Source organism: Penicillium atrosanguineum, assembly GCF_028827265.1.
Source record: "Penicillium atrosanguineum strain IBT 20685 chromosome Unknown utg000006l_segment0_segment0, whole genome shotgun sequence".
NCBI classification, from domain to species: Eukaryota; Fungi; Ascomycota; class Eurotiomycetes; order Eurotiales; family Aspergillaceae; genus Penicillium; species Penicillium atrosanguineum.
The window spans coordinates 1,264,418-1,282,379 of NW_026623138.1; the positions used below are offsets into that span (position 1 = coordinate 1,264,418).

Consider the following 17,962-nt stretch of genomic DNA (forward strand, 5'->3'; position numbering starts at 1 on the left):
AAAAAAAAAATTAATATCCATCCCGCCTTGGAGTGAGACCTTATGCGCGTGGCATGTTGTCTTGCGGCCGAGATGCATCTGCATGCTTGACATCGTATTGCCCGCCACCGCGGGGGCGACTTCCCGTCTACGGCATCTTGTGTGACATTTCTGCGAGAGCTGCAGTTCAGGTACACTGCGCCGGAGGCAATTAATTCATCCGAGGCTTAACAATGGCATGTAACAAGTATGTTAGAAATATGGGATGACACCTAGGAATTCAGGTATTTCGTAGACATGAGCTTTACAAAGATAGACTTTACTTATAGAACAGACCAAATATTGGTCCATGCCTGGCCAGATGTTGCCGGTAGCAGAGTGCTCGATTTCGCTGCCAAATATGTGTTTATTGATATTGGCCGTGCGAACCTTTCATCTGCGTTATTCAGAATAAAGCAATTCAATAGACACACCCATTGACAACGTCTATGTCTTGTAGTGCCACGGAAGCATAAGCTAGTTACGAAGAATGCTAAGGTTGCAATAAGGTAGGTGGTATCTTAATTTACAACAATCTCTACGTCTACCGACATTTGAACTACTTGAAGATCGAAGAGTGGTTAAGACCTATTGTATCAAATTAGAAAGGAAATCAAATTTTCATCACACCATTCTCCACCCAGGAAATACAATTATGGACATATCTAAATGGCAAATGCAAAACCTCAACTCTCAATAGAATAGACGAAATATAGAACAGTGATTAATTCCTCGTAAAGGCTTGTGGACGATGCATGTAATGTCAAATTAGACAAGAGCAATAGGAGTGGACAGTGTGAAAGTCACGGGCGAGCCAGAGAGCTGCACCCAAACAGTGAGGGGGTCGCTGCCGAGCTGCTCGGTAGTAAATCCCTGGGTGCTAGTAGGAGCAACTGAGAAAGTCACAGGAATAGGCTCAGCACAGCTGTTGTCGCTAGAGCCCACAGTGACGGCAGTTATCTTAGAATTGGCAGTGGTGTAGCTGAGAGTGTACCCACACTTATCACGGTTGTAACGGGCGAGGAAGCCAGCGGACATATCGGCGTGCGTGAGGGTGACAAGGGGCCAGTCGGCGAGACGGACGAATTCCTGGACCTGAGTTTCGACCCAGGCCTGGAAGATGGAGTACTTGGCGGAAACCCCATTGATGGTGATCTCGGCGACATCGGCGTTTCGCAGGTTGGCCTGGTGGAACATGTAGCCCTCACGGTAGAGACCGAATAGGTGGCGCATGGTGTCAGCCTTCTCAGTGGCGAGGAGGTCATCGAAGGTACCACTGCCGGCGGAGGTAGCGATCCACTCCTGCAGAGTACAAGCCGGAGTATCACAGTTGTAGTAGATACGGGTAGCCCAGCGGGGGTTGACCTGCATACCATTGAAACCGTCGGTTGCAGTCACGGTCCAGTAGGGCCAGTGAACGTTCTGGGTGTTCAGAAGAGCGGGACGGGTGTTGTCACCAACACAGTTAGTGATGCCATTGTCCCACCAGGCCTGGAGAGCGTCGCCGTTGTGCAGACCGGTGATGGCCGGAGGAATGATGCCGTTGTCGGTCCAGTGCGCACCCTGGTCGAGTCCGACCTGCTTGATCCAAGCCTGGTTGAAGCTGATCTCCTTATAAATATCGGAGTAAGTGGCATTATCTTGCTCTTCGTGTGTGAAAGTGTGAGAGATGACACCGAAGCTGTTCAGATTCTCGGCGGTGGTCCACCAGTTGAGAAGAGGATCCATCTTGGTGCAGGCGACGGTCCAATCGTAGACGGTAGGCTTAGCAGGCCACAGGTTAGTTCCGGTACCAAGGGGTTTCTGGAACTCGAGGGCAGTGTCCGCGGGAGAGTCGTACTCGATGGCACCGCCATTGCAGGCAGTATATCCAGCGTCGGTGTTGGAAGAGTTCTCAATGTTTCCGTTACCGTTGTGGCCAACTTCAGGGAAGTAGACACTGCCGGCGTTCATCTTGGCGAGGATAGTGGGGATCCAATCCTTGATGCCCTCCATATCCTCGGTGCGAATACGGAAAGTCTCAGCAGCCCCGCTTGCGGAATAATAGATGTCGGTCTCAAGGAACATGTCATCAATCTGGGTGTTCAGGTTGACCCGACGGTACCCGGCGTGCAAGCCGTGGGTGATCCAGGTAATCCAAGCGTGCTGCAGGTAGCTTGAAGTCGCACTCCAAGTAGTATCAAACGAGATGAAGAAGACCATCTGCTGACGGCCATCAAAGTCATTGATGACAGCAGCAACAGTTTCGGTGTCAACAACACTGTTGGCGGCAAAAGAAGCAATCTGCTTGGTGGAAGTGGTGTTGCTGATAGTAGCCGGGTAATGCCACAGACCCTCAGTGCTGACACCAGCGCCAGTCTTCAGACCAGAGGTAGGGAAGTCACTAACATCAGTGAAAGAAATCAACTGCTCAACACCAGAATTACAGCAGCCAGTCACGTCGGTGGCGCCGAAGTCAGGACCGGGGAAGACATCGTACTGAACCATGCGAACGCCGTACTCGAGCTGGTAAGCATAAAGCTGGTTCCACTGTTCAGTGGTCAAGGCACTGGCATATGTGGTATCATACTCGTAACTGACTTGCGAGGCAACGACGATACCACCGAAGTTACCTCCAGTGGTGGTGTTCAAAGTTGGGAGATCGACACCAGTCGAGGGGACAATCAGAGTAGTGAAAGGAATACCGTAGGCGTTAAGACCAGAGGAGGCAACACCAGCGGAAGCGGTGTCCTTAGCAATGACCAAAATATTGTTGGCAACGGTGGCATGACTGATGGCAGTAGCGGAAGCACTAGCCGAGGCAGAGATAGATACGACAGAGGAAGACATGGCGGATGAGGTCAAAGATGCGATCAAAGAGCTCGAAGAGATAGGGGAGCTAGGGGAGCTAGGGGCAGCGGAACTAGAAGCAGCAGAGCTTGAAGCGACTGAACTGGAGGCAGGGGTGCTAGAGATAGCAGAGCTAGAGATGACAGCGGAGCTCGAGATAGCGGAGCTGGTGGTAGCAACAGAGCTGGAAGCAACAACAGAACTGGAAGCAACAACAGAGCTGGAAGCAACAACAGAACTGGAAACAACAACAGAGCTGGAAGCAACAACAGAACTGGAAGCAACAACAGAACTGGAAGCAACAACAGAACTGGAAGCAACAACAGAACTGGAAGCAACAACAGAACTAGGTTCAACAGAGCTTGAAAGAGCTGAAGACGTAGGTGAGCTCGAGGAAGAAGCAGAACTCGAGGATGATAAGGTCGAGGTTACAAAGCTCGAAGGCGAAGTTGTAACTGTGGAACTAGTCTCGACGGGAATGGTAATAATGACACTTGTGTCAGAGGGCAAAGCGATTGTCACAGTAGTCGAAGAAATAGTGTAAGTCGAAGAAGAAGTAGCAATAGTCAAGCCAGCAGTAGTAGTAGTTGAATGAATGGTGCTGGTGTTGGTGGTGGCCGGGTTCACAATACTCGTAGTAGTCTTGAGAGTAGTAGTGGTGGTAGTCTTATGAGTAGTGGCGGTGGTCCTTGGAGGCTCATAAGCAACCACTGAAGGCTTCGAGGGCCAAACACCGGGGGATGTCTTGCAAGTTATAAGACCGTAGTAGCAAGCCACTTGCAGGGCCCAGGTGGGGAGGGCAACCATGTTGATAATGGCCAAGAGATGGACGATACGCGGAACGAGTGGACGCAACGCACCATGCAGCAAGTAACGACTGACGGGTAAGAAATGAGGCGCTGATGCAGGACCAACTTAGATTACATCTACTAGGAAGGACATGATCGTCAGCCTCTTTATGTACTTTGTGAGGGTCTAATGAAGAATTGGCGACCTATCGCCTGCTCTGACTATGATCAATGGGGTTAAGCGAGATAATCTCCACACGGAATCGCCGTCTCTCTATGGCAGACCATATGGCGTGGGTGTGCTAGCTAAATTTGATAGGGCAGATCCAGTGTTCCGAGAGTGGGAAAAAAAATCGGCTGAATTGCTGTGATGGGGGTCTAGAGACATCGATTCGGTACTATGGGCTACTTAGGGCCTTAGGGCTTACAATTGGTGATTTTTCTAAGGGGTCATGGCAAGATGAGGGGATCTGATCCTGCATGGAGCGTGATCACTCCAGGTCTTGGTGCATCTAACCCATGGGGGGAAAGTAAAAAGCAAAAGCCCTCCAAAGAAAAAAGTCTAAAATAGGAAAGCTGAATCATTACCTGAGACACCGAAAGCGCCGTCGGATTCTGGCAAAAAGCTCCGAGAATCTTGGAGCGTACTCCCTCGGGATTTTTGCCGACTATGTAAAGCTAATGTGGATGTCCTGGGCCAATGGAGAAAGGGACTGGTCCAGAGTCTCGGGTTCGTACAACTGGGGCTCATGGGAAAAGTTCGAGTGTTTCTGACGTGGGGTTGAGATGCATCCACAGGGGTCTCTGTTGGGCCCAGAACTTGGCGCAGCGGATGGCAAAGGGGAATGTGCGAAGGTGCTCCAGTGAAGCATAGAGCAAACCGTGCCTGGTAACGTATTGTATTTGTGAATTTGTAATTTGCAATCCGATATTATGTTGGTAATACGGTTACCGATTGTGATACCGGCTGCTCTACTCCACTTTTGGAGGGGCTACATCGTACCGATCGGCTCATCACCAACCTGTTAGCACTGGCGCTAAATTTGCAAAAAAAAAATAATAGAAAATGGAAACAAAGTAAATTGAAAGGGGAAAGCGGGAAACAACAATTGGGAACTTTCCCCGAGTGGCCAAAATTTTCCTTTTTCCTGCCCAGTGGATCAACCTATCCATCGGCCTTTGGAGAATCCCCGTCCATGTCCTACGCCAATGAATTAAACGTTTCATGATCAAGACAGAAGATATAGCCGATAGATTAATCAGGATCATTGCGTAAGTTGAGATCAGTCTAAAATGGGATAGAATCGAACACCCCTAGACGCATAGTCAGGAGACACAGCATATTCTCATCTGCATTCGCACCAGTCTGAGAGTCAATGCCACGATACTGGTCGCATGGGGAATGAGTCGTGGGGTCTTCGCCACACACATGGCATCGGGTACACATACGAACTGCATAGCAGCTACCATGACTCCACCCGGGTGTCTCATCAAGCCCGCCTAGTGCAGTTCTTAGTGGCAGTTCTTGGCCTGCATCTAAGAAAACTTTTTGGCCTGCTATTTTCGCTCACTGTGAAGGCTCGTTTCTAGACAGTGCCAAGAGTGCCACTGACCGTAAAAGCCCAAACCAGCGGGCGAGAACAACGAAGAAGCGAGAGGCGCAATCCGAGCCGTTTTTGATCTATTCCCCGGAGGCAAAAATAATCTTGAGATCGGATTCGTCCGTGTCAGTACCAGATCCAGCTCACGGATTTTAGATCTTAGCTTTCTTTACCCCCTTTCCCTCTTTACTCATATCCTGCCTGTTGGTCTGACCTTTGCTCTCTGTCTTTTGACTCTTTATCATATCCACTCGTTCAATCAGTCTTCTGCCTTTCACCCTTAGCATCATGCATTGATTGTTCCCTGGAGGGTTACAGTTTTTCTTATGGACCCACAGCTTGCCATTGCTGTTCTCTTATACCTTTCCGCTTTATATTGGGCCTTCGACAGCGATAGCAAGTCCAAGTCGCTCAGCTATTCGCAATGGCGAAAATTTTCTCCGTACACCCGCTTGGGTGGAATCTGATGAGGGGTTACTGGTGGCAGTCTGTATGGTTTCGAATCCTCATCCTTGCAACTCCCTTATGCCATGCGCGTCGGTAACCGAATACTGATTTTTGATAGGTCATGATCGGAGTATTACTGCTTTGTATCACTATCGGAGTTGTTCACATTTTATGGTCCGCGGTGAAAAAGATAATCAAATTTTACAAGGTAAGATGAGCCGCGAAAATCGACATTTAGGTATATTTGAGTATTTGAGCATTTGAGGCTGACTCTATGATTTACCGCAGACTCGGGCAAAGCCAGACAAAGTGCCCGCAAATGTTGCCAAGCGCCTCGAGCAATTGGCGTGTCGGGGGCTTAATTTGGCCAACACTTGTCTGAACACGCAGAAGCCGAAGTCTTTCGGTGTCTACCTTGGAAGTTTTGAAAGTCCTGAAAAGCCGTTGACCTCTACGCAGCGACTTTTAAAGCAATGGGATCTCCTCATTGTAGATCCGTTGCAAAACGGTGTAGCCGATGCTATCCGCCACACTGGCAGTCAGGTCCTTGGAAGAATAGATCTTGCACGAGTGGCCTCACCGAAGGAGACGGCGTTGTCGATTATTGAGTCTATTGAGACTACTCTTGCTAACAACTTCAACCACACTGCCTTCTCCGGCATTCTATTCGCTAACTGGGAAGATCTGGCTACGCCCTCGATCCAAGCAAAGCTCTTTGAGGCAGTCAGCAGGCTGGGCTTGGTAGTTTATGTTGAGACTGGATCACCGGATTTCTTGAAAAACAGAAAGGCACTCCAAAACAGTGCTATCTCGGGGTTGGTTGTTCGCAATGCCAGTATTATGCCTACAGGCGAGAAGCGCGACTATTTCCAGATGGCCAGCATGCAATCGACTATCAAAGCTTTCGTCTCCGAATCTTGCATGAGAGACTTTGCTGTCTTGACCTGGGAAACTGTCAATAATGATGTTGTTCTGTCGAATGCGATTGTTCGACGCTCATTGTCTTGGTGCAATTTCTACAGCGCCATCTCATGGGTTGGCACCGAGGCCTCCCTGTTCAATACCGATGTGAACATCCCGACTCCCGAGCCTCTCCCAGCTTTCGGATGGCTGAAGGATGCGGATGTCATGAAGTCGCATGATTCATGGCGATCGAATCTTCAGATTTCACGACACACCCTAGACAAGGCGAGATGGGATACACTTCGACCTCTGTTCCCGGTTGTCAATCAACTTCTTGAATCCGAAGAACTCGAAAGCAAGACTACTGATAGCCCGCCACGTCGTCTCCGTGATCCTCCCAACTGGGTAGCCCAGGTCAAATCGCAAGGAAACCCTCTCTCTTTTTCCATTTTTGGACAGGATTATGGCTATCTCGGTTGCTTCCCACTTGGCTCAGAACCTGCACCCATGGCCTTTGCGGAAATTCTCTCATCCCAGCAGCGTTTGAAGGAACTCTCGCTTCTTCATCCTGTTCCTTCGACAAAGGTTCACAGCATTGGAATCCTTCTCCGCCGTTTCCAGGAGTCCATCTCTTTCCCGGAAGACGATGGTGACCTGGCAGCTGCGATCAAGGAGCTTGCCGATTTGGCTGCGAATGATTCCTTGAACGTGAGTCTTGCTTTGGACTCTGGGCTCAGAAAAACTTCTGATTCTCGATTCTGGGCTGTCTATCAAATTGAAGATGACAAGGTTGACATCTTTGTGTCTAAGAACGCGCACGGTCTTGCCGGTACAGTGCTTCACACTTTTCTCTCGGCGAAGGGATTTCCTCGTCATGTGTCACTTGAAGCCGAGGCTGCACTTGCTGAGTGGTCTCAAGACTTGGCTCCTGACACTGGTCTTCCTCGTCGTCTGGTTCAAGATATCGATGTGCTCTGCCCCGAAGAACGCCTTCTTCTACTCCAGCATCTGTCTCTTACCGATGTTGACAGCAGCCTTAAGGACAAGATCTGTGCCTACATCCGCAAGCAATTGATTGATGCGCCCTCTTTCGCTCAACTGAAAGAGCTCAACACAGTCAACTACCTCAATGGATCTATTAGCCCCGAAGCTCTGGTCAAATCGCGAATTAATTGGTATAAGGATCAGCAATGCAGCTATCCTTCACTTGCGGCATCGCTCGAACTATTCCACCAGGTTGACCAGGTCTTCACCCAAGTCCTCAAGGGCCACCGGGAAAATGACCTAGCAAGTATTACCAAGGGTCTTGGGGAGCTGACGCAAGACAACGCAATTGATGCCTTTGCTGACATGGCGGCACTTGCATTGTTCTGCGCTGCACGAAAGGGGGCCTTCGACGAGATCTACGCTGAGGTGACAGACCGTAATCCTCTGTTCAACAACCACTCCGATCAAGCCGCTGCTTTTGCCGAGTCATTCGCTCTCGGTTCCCGATGTGAAGCTTATTTTGATGTTAATCCCAGCGTGTTCGGCAAGCTTCTTTCCGATCGCTTCAGAGCTTACTACACTAAGAACCAGCCGCCAAACTGGGTCAATGGTGCACCTGAGATGGCAACAGCTTATGCTGGAGCCCAGATTGACTGTGACCCTGATGATAAGACAGAGCCCATGCGTGGATACCAACGTTTTACATTTTTGAGTGTCTTTGCCGTTCCAGCTCTTGTCGATATCCTTCTGCTCACTCTCATCGGACGTGGTCTGTATCTCTCAGCATATATGACGTACGAAGAGCGAAGCAGCGCCACTATGGCTCTAATGATCTCGCTTCTGCTCTCTGGTGGTATCGGCACATGGATTGCATGCGGCGGCCCTTATTACCTAATTTCAATGGCTTTCGCCGCGGCTAATATGTTCGTCCTGATCCGTCTCATTGCCGGTATTGCCTTCACCGTAGCTGGTGGTTTGATCGGTTTCGTCGCCATCTCCAGTGTCAGAGGTCCTCGAGCAGGTATCATTTTCTACCTGTACTTGGTCGCATTTACCATCTACTTCTCGGTCTTTGCCTCCCTTGCAAGCTTCAGCTACCCCGGTTCGACCTTCCTGTCGGGTCGCAAGGGAATTATTGTTTGCATTCCGATCCTTTTCTTGGGCCCAATCATCACAACCTGGGCTGGACACGACTCCGCTATCTACCTGTCTTTGCTCTATGGGTTTATTGGTGTACTACTGCTTTGCCTTCGCTCAACTACCTCCAAGTGGGTGACCTGGTACCAGTCCATCCGGCGCACTGACGATACTGAAATCCGCAAATGGTACATTTCCGCCCATGGCAACAACGACGAAAAGATTTTCGGCAGCCTGAGTGACCCCGCCGCTCTCAAGCTAGCCAGAGAGGCTATGCTGAAGGATGTCAAGGCTGAGAAGTCTCGTGGCCTTTTCAAGAAGGCCACCACTGATCAGCTCGTTAAGGAGCTTGCTCGCGACTGGGAGTCGACAAACTTCCTTCTGGATTGGTACTGCCGATATGCCGATGTCCCACGTCCGATTCCGTTCAGCTCAGGCTGGAATATCCAGACCAAGGTCGCTTTGGACACTTTGCGTAACTCGCAGAAAGGTCTTAAGCTCCACAATGCTTTTGTTCATTGGCGTCAATCAAGCGAAGAAATGGGCTGTGGTATTCTATACTTCTTGATTGCTCTTCTCGACAAATGGATTTTGATGCTCAGCGGCGACCAGACGCTCAGCGGCAAACAGTTGCTGGGTCTGGCGACAGGTTTGAACGATACTACCCGTATGGCTGTCGGCTTTGCATTAGCCTATTATCTTATTGGTGCTGTGCTTATCGACACCAAGGCACAAGAGCTGCATGTCGCCATTGGGGGCAACACACCCACCGCCGTGAAGAATGCCAACGAGATCCGCCCCTCGCAAAAGTCAAGTGTGCATTTCCGACGGAAGGTCTACTGGCGCACTCTGGGTCGCTTCCTTCTCTGGCATGTCTGGAGTCTTGCGGTCTCCTTGGCCCTCATCTGGTCATTCCAGGAAAATATGGAATCCATAATCATTTTCTTCGCCTACGTTTTTTCCTATACTGGCCTGATCTGGTACCAGTACACCAAAATCTTCCTCGGGCCACACGCACTGAAGCCACTTTTAGTTGGTGTCTGCGTGGGTCTCCCAGTTGGAATTTCTCTTACGGTCTGCCTTCCCAATTTTATGTACGCACAGGTCATTGGTCTTGGATCTGGCACATGGACTGTCGCTATTCTAGCTTTCCTGAGCTCCAAGATGGGGATGCCAGGCAAGGTGCAGTCGCCAGTCGCTCTAGGAACATCATACCATGCCTTCACCACTCCCTGGGCGGATCCTGAGTGGTCGCAGCAAGAACTCCAGAGCTTCTTTGAGACTATTTCCTTCCTCCCTGATGACTCTCGTTTCGCCGTGCATCCTGCTGCTCACCCCGGTCTGGAAATTAAGAACATCCTGCTTTCGCGTCGAGAGGAGCTTCGGATTCAAGAAGCATTCCCCAACGCAAAAGAAATCGTTGAGACTACTCTTGCCAGATGGGAGAGCAGTGATATTACTATTGAGCTTGTGCCTCAGGGCTCCTTGGGTCCGGGAATCCGCGCTCTGAGCTGCAATGCAGGAGATCGACTCAGGTTGGTTGTCAGCATTCGTGGTTTACACGATGAGAGGCTCGATATCAGCGCCAACTGCCAAATCATCGCCGAGACTTTGCTTCACTCTGTTGCCGAGTCTATTGCGGGAATCCCCCATGAGTACGCAGTGCTTGCCGAGGCAATCGTGTCAGGAGGTGTAACCCACACCATGGCGCGCCAGCTCCGCGAGGAGGCCAATACATCGGTTGTTGTTCGCTGGGCTAAGAAGGAGCTTCTCAGACAGCTCTGCCTTGGTTTCGAAGCTGATATTCACTGGGACAAGTTGCCGGCGGAAGTCCGAGATGTGCTCCTGAATCGTTGTCTTGGACAATCTTGCGCTCTTCCTGACAGTCAGCGACAATGGCTCCAGTCGAGTCTTTGTCAATTCGATACTCCTAATCTGGACACCCATATTGCCCGATGCAACTTGGGAGCAGCCACAGCAATCAGTATCCTTGACTACTCAATTGATGGAACTGGCGATACTGCTATTCCTAAGGAGCCGGAGACAGCTGAATACATCTCGTACATGCCTCGGAAGCTGCCTGTTCCTCTGTCTATGGTTAGATCGCCCATAAGCTACATTTATCACAGACTGGGAGTTGCTGTCAAGTTCGTTGTCATTGCTTTGGTAGCCGATCCCGAGTTCCAAAGGGAGTTTGATCATGTCGCAAAGTCATTACCAACAATCATTCGAGTGCCATCAGTCTTCCTCTTGAACATGCTCTGGGTCTACTCCAAGTTCGCCCAAGATCTTGGTCTGTCATTCTTTCTCTTCCATGGTCGCAAGAACGTCAAGCGCCTGTGGGATGATACCAAGGGAATGTTAATTCACGTGAAGAAGAACAGAGTCCTCATCCAAAGTCTGGATGGTACTTTCACTGCATTCCGACATCAGGAGACTGACGGTGGCTTCAAGGTGTACCAGTACGCCGGCGAGCACAAGATCGAGCCCAAGGAAGCCAAGTCGCTCAAGTATGTTAGCAGTTATTCCAGTGAGATGCTGCTCCTCATCAAGCAGGAGTTTAAGGATGCTAAGGTGATCAATGAATATCACTACGACTATCGCGCACCTGAAAAGAAGGGCTTTCAGATGGGAAGATCCTCAAACACTCGCATTCCCCTTGGACGGCGCTGCGTGACAGGCGAGAACTACCTTCAGAGTGTCCAGTATAACAAGAAGGGTCTTATCGAAAAGGGTTCATACATGAAGGACGGCAATCTTATCCGCTTCCTCTACCACTACCGCAAGCACGCCTCTTTTGGTGATGAGCTTCTGCGCGCTGAGTTCTCCTTGTCGCACATCACCTGCAATGTGGCGTGGTGTGTTCCGCCACGTCGTCAAGAGAAGAAGGACAACCGATGGATTCCTCATGCCAAGGTGACCAGCGCTATGTTCGTCCAGAGAGATAGTGGAGACGTCTACCAGAGCACTTGGTTGTATGATCACAAGTTCCACCCCACCATTTTCACCCTGCTTCACGACAAGAAGGTCTCCACTCCTCCCATGATCGAGCACGACTACTTGGGTGTTCTCTCCAAGCCAAAGTCTACCAGTTTCGTCAACGACAATCCGTTCGTTTACTGCAACAGCCTCCACTCGAACTTCTTGACTCGACTCCTTGGCCTGACCAAGAAACGATTCACCGTCTCTACTTCTCGTGCTCGCTCACTGATGTGGAAGGCTTGGAAGGATCGCGTTGACTTCGATGGTATCATCGTCCGATGGATGGATGATCGAATCCTCCGCAGAGATGCTGTCCTTGCTCCTTACTGGCGCAGTCGCGACTGGGGTAACCTGAAATCAGCAAAGAAGTTCATGGATCTCCGTGGTGATGCAGTCATGGCCAGCGCTGATCTGGACGATAACATATCTAGCTGGACTCCTCTGGCTGTCAAGATCAGTGATCTGTTCAACTTCGGTCCCGGTGGTGACGCTGTTGTCACAACCCGCTCTAAAGAATCTGGCTCCGATACAAAGGACAACCTCCATGTCATGGCTGCTGATACTGGTACTTGGCCCAATGAAGGTGGTGGTGTCTCTGCCTGTCGACGAGACATGATCAACTCGCTGCGCAGCATTAAGTGGCACATGATTTGCGAGTCTGCTAACGACTTCGGTGTTCCTAAGCACCAGACCGAGCGGAACATTCAGTCGCTGAAGGTGATCCCGCTCTGGGGTCTGGACTTCCTGACGCCCACGCACGGTTTGTTTGAGAACAAGCTGGACTCTGAGGTGGAGAACGTCACTTCCGCCAGCGAATTTGATATCAAGATGAACTTCATCCCGATTCTTACCGCATTGGTCAAGGGAGCTCGTGCTGTCAACCTCTCCAAGGCTGACATTCACCAAGCCACTCGTGCCCTAGTCAATCTCAACACCTATTTCCAAGATTCTCGCCACTGGACGCAAGTCTGGAATAGCGAAATGGTCAAGCAAACCTGGCGTGAACTTTGGCTTACCCAGGATATGCCCAATGCCATCCCATCTTCGGAGTGGTTGGACACTGAACTCCCTACGCTTTCCTCGCTCGAAATTGCTCTGGAATTGTGGTACCGATATCTCTTCATCTTCTCAATCCCCGTTCCGGAGAAGATTCCCAGTGTTTTCCAGGCCTCCCACCACAGTGTCAGTGCTTCGTACGGTGTTGTCTGCAAGATCAAGCGAAACGTCACTTTGCAGATTTGGGACCACGCCATCAGTTGGCGTGAGACCAACCTCTGTCTGTCTTCGGCTTTGTGCAAGCTTTCACCCTTCGTGCGGAACGCGTTGCTAGGCTTGATGAGAATCACCTCGGTCTTGACTTTGCACCACGCAGATATTATCCTCCCCTGTGCCGATTTCTTCAACCCAGGCTGGGAGGTCGAGATCGGTACCTGCCAGGGCACAATCGAGCACCGCAACACGTTCCGCCGCAAGGTCGATCCCGTCGTCAACGGCATCACAGACATGCAGAAGTTCTCACCGGTCAAGGAAATCAAGTCCGAGCGTCCTACAGTTACCATGTTGTCACACGTCTGGTACGCCAAGGATATCAAGATTGCGCTTTTGGCTGCCGATATCATCGTCAACCAGTGGAAGTTTGATGATTACCATCTAGACATCTATGGTGCCATCGACAAAGCTCCAACCTACTCAACGGAATGTCAGGAGATCATCGCCTCTAAGGGTCTCCGTGGCCGAGTCACACTGCGCGGGACAGCCGACCCAATGAAGGTCCTCGAGAACACCTGGCTCTTTCTGAACTCCTCCCTTTCCGAAGGTCTCCCACTCGCGCTTGGTGAAGCTGCTCTGACGGGAGCCCCAGTCGTCTGCACAGACGTCGGCGCCTCGTTGCGCGTACTCAGTGACCCAGACGACTTCTCCCGCTTCAGCGCAGTCGTCGCGCCTAACGATGCCCAAGCACTCGCCAAGGCTCAGATCTCTATGCTAGCAATGCTCGGCGAATGGGACAAGTACACCGACAACACAGGCCCCTGTCCAGTTCTGACATCCGCGCCTACGCGCGAGGAAGTAGTCGCCATCCAGCGCCGCATGTACGAGCACAGCGAATCCCGCCGTAAGCTAGGCATGCGCACCCGCCAGATCGTTCAAAAGTCTTTCAGTGGAGACCGATACCTTCGCGAACACGAGCAAATGCTCTGGATCGGCAAGGCCGTCAAGCTCATGGTCAGCCGGGCCGCAGGAGACATCCTCGAGCCACAAACAGCCGCAGTTGACGAGGAAGTCATCACCATTCCCCCGAGCGCAATCCAATCCTGGCGCTCATCTGCTGCGTCGGGAATGTCAGGAATGTCGACCCTGTATAGCTCCGTCTCGAACTACCCACTTCAGGGAACCCGCAACCGACCCGACTCCAGCATCTCGGCTCTCAGTCTGAGCAACTTCTCAACCGATGAAGAGTCCTTTACTCGTCTTCCTGTGTTTGCACCCCGTCGCTCAGCCCTTTCTGGCCTGTCTGCGGGTAACAGATCCCCGAATCCATTCTCCAACCAAAGTTTGTTGCGCCATTACTCTCCTGGGGCGCGCCGTAGTCACCTTTCCGCGCGGTCGATCTCGACGACTGGGCGGGAGCAGGTGCGTGGTTTGCATCGCGAGGATTTGATGCAGTATCGCAATTCGGATGTTAGTACCATTATGCGAGAGGACTTCCTCCGCTCTGGTATGTTATGGAGCGGTTAAATATGGAAGTGGCTTGCACATACACCCTGGGAATGTTCAGTTCCCATTTTTCTCTCTTTCTCACTGGTTGATACCTATCTTTATTACATTTGTGTTTTGCTGCATTTTGAAGCGTTGGGTTCAAGCTTTTCTCAAAAAATTTCCTTGGATGAGTCTTTGACAACTTCTTTGACGTTTTAATGTCGAGTCTGGTACATAAGCATGAACATAATTGCAAATATTTAATGTCTTATAAAGATCAATTGATGTGCTTATCCCATTATTTAACACCATATATATTTACTGAGATGTGATATCTATAGCCCGGAAGAAGAAGCGAGTATTCACCATCCAGAGAGAAGTGGCAGAGAGCGCTTGACTCTATTCCAGGCCGACTCCTCCGGTTTGGGGTTCGCGATGCGGTGCCACTCGCCGTTGAACGCGTTGATGAGCCAGCTCGAGAGGCCTACGAGGTAAGTTAGTTCCGCGCTGCTTTAGGTGCTTGGGTTTTACGTACGTTCATAGACCAGCGTGTGTCCATTGTGGAAGTAAATGCTGTGGTCGGAATCAGGGAACACCTGCACGTCATAGTTGTCGATGTTCGCCAAGTCCAATTTGTCAAGCAAGACGAGCGTGTTCTGGAGATGAACATTGTCGTCTGCTATGCCGTGCATGACCATAAAACGGACATTCTCTCCTAGTGCTGCAGCGTCCGAGATGCTTGCGTTGTCGAAGCCTGCGGGGTTGTGCTGGGGCATGTGCATATAGCGTTCGGTATAAATAGAGTCTGTATCAAAGTAAGTAACAATTCACTAGTACTCTGCAAGAGATCACGTACCATAGAATCTCCAATCCGTGACAGGCGCCACGGCCATGCCATATTGGAATGTCTGACCTGCATCTTGCTCAAGGACCTTGAGAGTCATGAAGCCGCCATAGCTCCATCCCCAAATCCCCATTCGGGATGCATCAACGTATCCCTTGCTGGCCCAGATCTTAGCAGCTTCAATCTGGTCATGCGCTTCATAGTGGCCCAGGTTGCCGCGAACGATGCAGCGTGCTTCGCGTCCAATGAAGCCCGTTCCTCGGCCGTCGACCGTGACGACAATATAGCCCAGGCTAGACGCAATATAGGATTGGAAGTCGACCGTGAATTTGCGGTCTACCGTCTGGGAGCCGGGTCCACCGTACAAGAAGAATAGCACAGGGTACTTATTGGCCGGGTTGAAATGTGGAGGTCGGCGCTCAACGACTTGCAGGGTGTAGCCATCAATGGTGATGTTGGAGTAAACCTCAGCTGGGAGTGCATAGTCTTCGACCATCTCGGTGAGCCTGGAGTTATCCTCGATGACGGTTTCATAGACCACTTCGTCGCCCTGGGTGTTGATCACCGCCTGCCAGGGAACCGCCGGGCCCTTTGAGCTGAGCAATGCATAGCCAGCACCCTCGGAGAATGAGATATCGAAATAGCCAGGTCCAGACGTATCGGTCAACGATCGAAGGCCGGATCCGTCGAGTTTCACTTGGTATACATGACGCTGGGTGGGCGCCTCTTTCGTCGCAACGAAGTATACAAGATTCCGGTTGAGATCGACGGCGGATGGCGCCGCGACCACTTCCCAATTTCCCTTCGTGAGCATGACAGGCTCAGGGTTCTCGAGGGGCACGAAGTAAGCCAGATGGTCGTAGCCCTCGTGAATCACGGTATCCACGTAGCCATCATGCGGTCGGCCATTTTCGGGGTCAGCGGGGATGAAGCGTGTTGTCTGAGAGGGTTCAACCCAGCCGCCGTCGAGGCTTGCAATGTCGTCAGAGCGAATGAGCTTGCCAGTTCGGGCCTTAGTATCCATCAAGAAGATCTTGACCACATCACTCTCGCGGTTAGTTTCGCGGATAAGGACCTTGCCCTCTGAGGCCCAAATAACTTCAATGATGATGCGGTCGTCATCGGCGAAATCCTCAGGCATTTCAAAGGAGAACTTCTCGTCTTTGTCCACATCATAGAATTCCAAGTGGACAATGGGGTTCGGTGCCCCGGCCTTGGGATACTTGATCTGGCGAACCTCGGGGTAATTCTCAAGCCCGGGAAGAGGCGTCTTGCCAGAAGGACGAGAGAGGAAGTATTGGACGGGGTATTCAGGTACATCTGATTCATCTGTACGTAGGAATGCAAGATACTTGCCATCGGAGGACCACCAAGTGCCACTATTTCCAGAGAAGACCTCTTCCTCGTAGACCCAATCCGGTACACCGTAGAATAGGTCTGCACTCCCATCCTTGGTGATAGGAATCACTTTGGAAGAGGAAAGCTTGCGCAGGTATACGTTGTTCTCGCGAACGAAGACAATCGCATCAGATGAAGGAGACCACTTCGCAAGCTGAACGCGATTGCTCAAGTTATCGGGGTCCAGCGGCTCGGCGGTTTGCGTTGCCACATCAAAGATCCAATACTTGGCATAGAACGAATGCCTCCAATTCGACTGGACATCGGACGCGATCAACACCTTCTCCAGGTTGGGGCTCGGCCATGTCTTCTTCGGTGTGATCAATTCGTTGTTACCCCAGAAGTAAGGCTTCTTCATCAACACTCTGGTATCGACATCACGAACATCTTTGTTGCGGCTCCGAATATCCTCCACGCGCAGGTATCCTTCCCCACTTCCTCCCTGCTCAACCAAAAGTCCATCCTCGCCCTTCGGCCCCGCAATCCAGGAGATCGCGTGAGATGTGGGGAGCCATTCCCCCCCCAAAACCTGCTCAAGCGTAACAGACTTCCCATAACTCGTCCCACCAGTCGCGGACTCCGGCTCATGTATTTCGACTGTCGATGTAGAAGATAGCGCAGCAGCACTAGGTCGTTTCGCCGTGAGGAAGAGTACGAACGCGAGCACCCAGCCACCAACACAGAGGATACCCAGCAGCCAGAGGCCGCGACGCATCCGATTACTCGATGCAGGCTTCTTGCGAGGGTGTAGGAATGGTTCATCGGAGGTGGCTTCGGCGGCGCCGTCCTCGATATCGCGGTATGGGGCATCTGGGTCGGCCATCAATCCCTCCTTGTGAGCGTTAATAAAGGCTGCGGATGCGACCGACAGCCCGGAATCAGAGGAGGTTTGAGATGCGGCGGAGACCGATCGCTGTCGTGTTAGCGGCACAGCCTCGGGGGCCCCTTCGTCTTGGAGCTTCCCCATGATCGTTGGTTGTAGCTCTCGAGCTGAGGTTCCCGATCGATTGCGCTTATCGGGAATGTGGAGCCGTGATCACGGGTGTCCCTGCGTCTTTAAATAGCACCGTGATTATCTTCAGTCTATCTATAAATTGAGGACACTGGATGGATATAGGAGTGGTGAGTATCTTAACTCCAAGATACTTGAAGCTGGGCTGTGCCCGGCAAGACCTCGGGAGCGCACCTTGGCGGACAAAGCCTCAAGGCGCTATTGAGAACCAGATCCGTCTATTAACCCTGGTCACGACCAGCACAGATTATGCTCACTGAGATTTTATGGATTTTCTGGACCCAAGTTCGATGTAGTGAACTGCACAAGCAGCAACTCA

At 51.2% G+C, this 17,962-nt stretch overlaps 3 protein-coding genes across 3 annotated transcripts; 1 reads left to right on the forward strand and 2 right to left on the reverse strand.

The window, feature by feature from the left end:
* Window positions 1-786: 786 nt before the first annotated feature.
* agd3 (putative extracellular serine-rich protein) lies at window positions 787-3,654 on the reverse strand (the record flags this gene model as incomplete). Its single annotated transcript, XM_056887660.1, has 1 exon — window positions 787-3,654. One exon carries the CDS (start codon window positions 3,652-3,654, stop codon window positions 787-789), a length of 2,868 nt encoding a protein of 955 aa, XP_056739351.1.
* Window positions 3,655-5,660: 2,006 nt separating this feature from the next.
* Window positions 5,661-14,428, forward strand: gtb3 (glycosyltransferase family 4 protein; the record flags this gene model as incomplete). The annotated part of the gene is made up of 3 exons (XM_056887661.1): window positions 5,661-5,726; window positions 5,802-5,891; window positions 5,972-14,428. 3 exons carry the CDS (start codon window positions 5,661-5,663, stop codon window positions 14,426-14,428), a joined length of 8,613 nt encoding a protein of 2,870 aa, XP_056739352.1.
* A 323-nt stretch (window positions 14,429-14,751) lies between these two features.
* On the reverse strand, window positions 14,752-17,598 carry dapB (dipeptidyl aminopeptidase dapB; the record flags this gene model as incomplete). Its single annotated transcript, XM_056887662.1, has 3 exons — window positions 14,752-14,873; window positions 14,925-15,194; window positions 15,246-17,598. 3 exons carry the CDS (start codon window positions 17,596-17,598, stop codon window positions 14,752-14,754), a joined length of 2,745 nt encoding a protein of 914 aa, XP_056739353.1.
* Window positions 17,599-17,962: the final 364 nt, after the last annotated feature.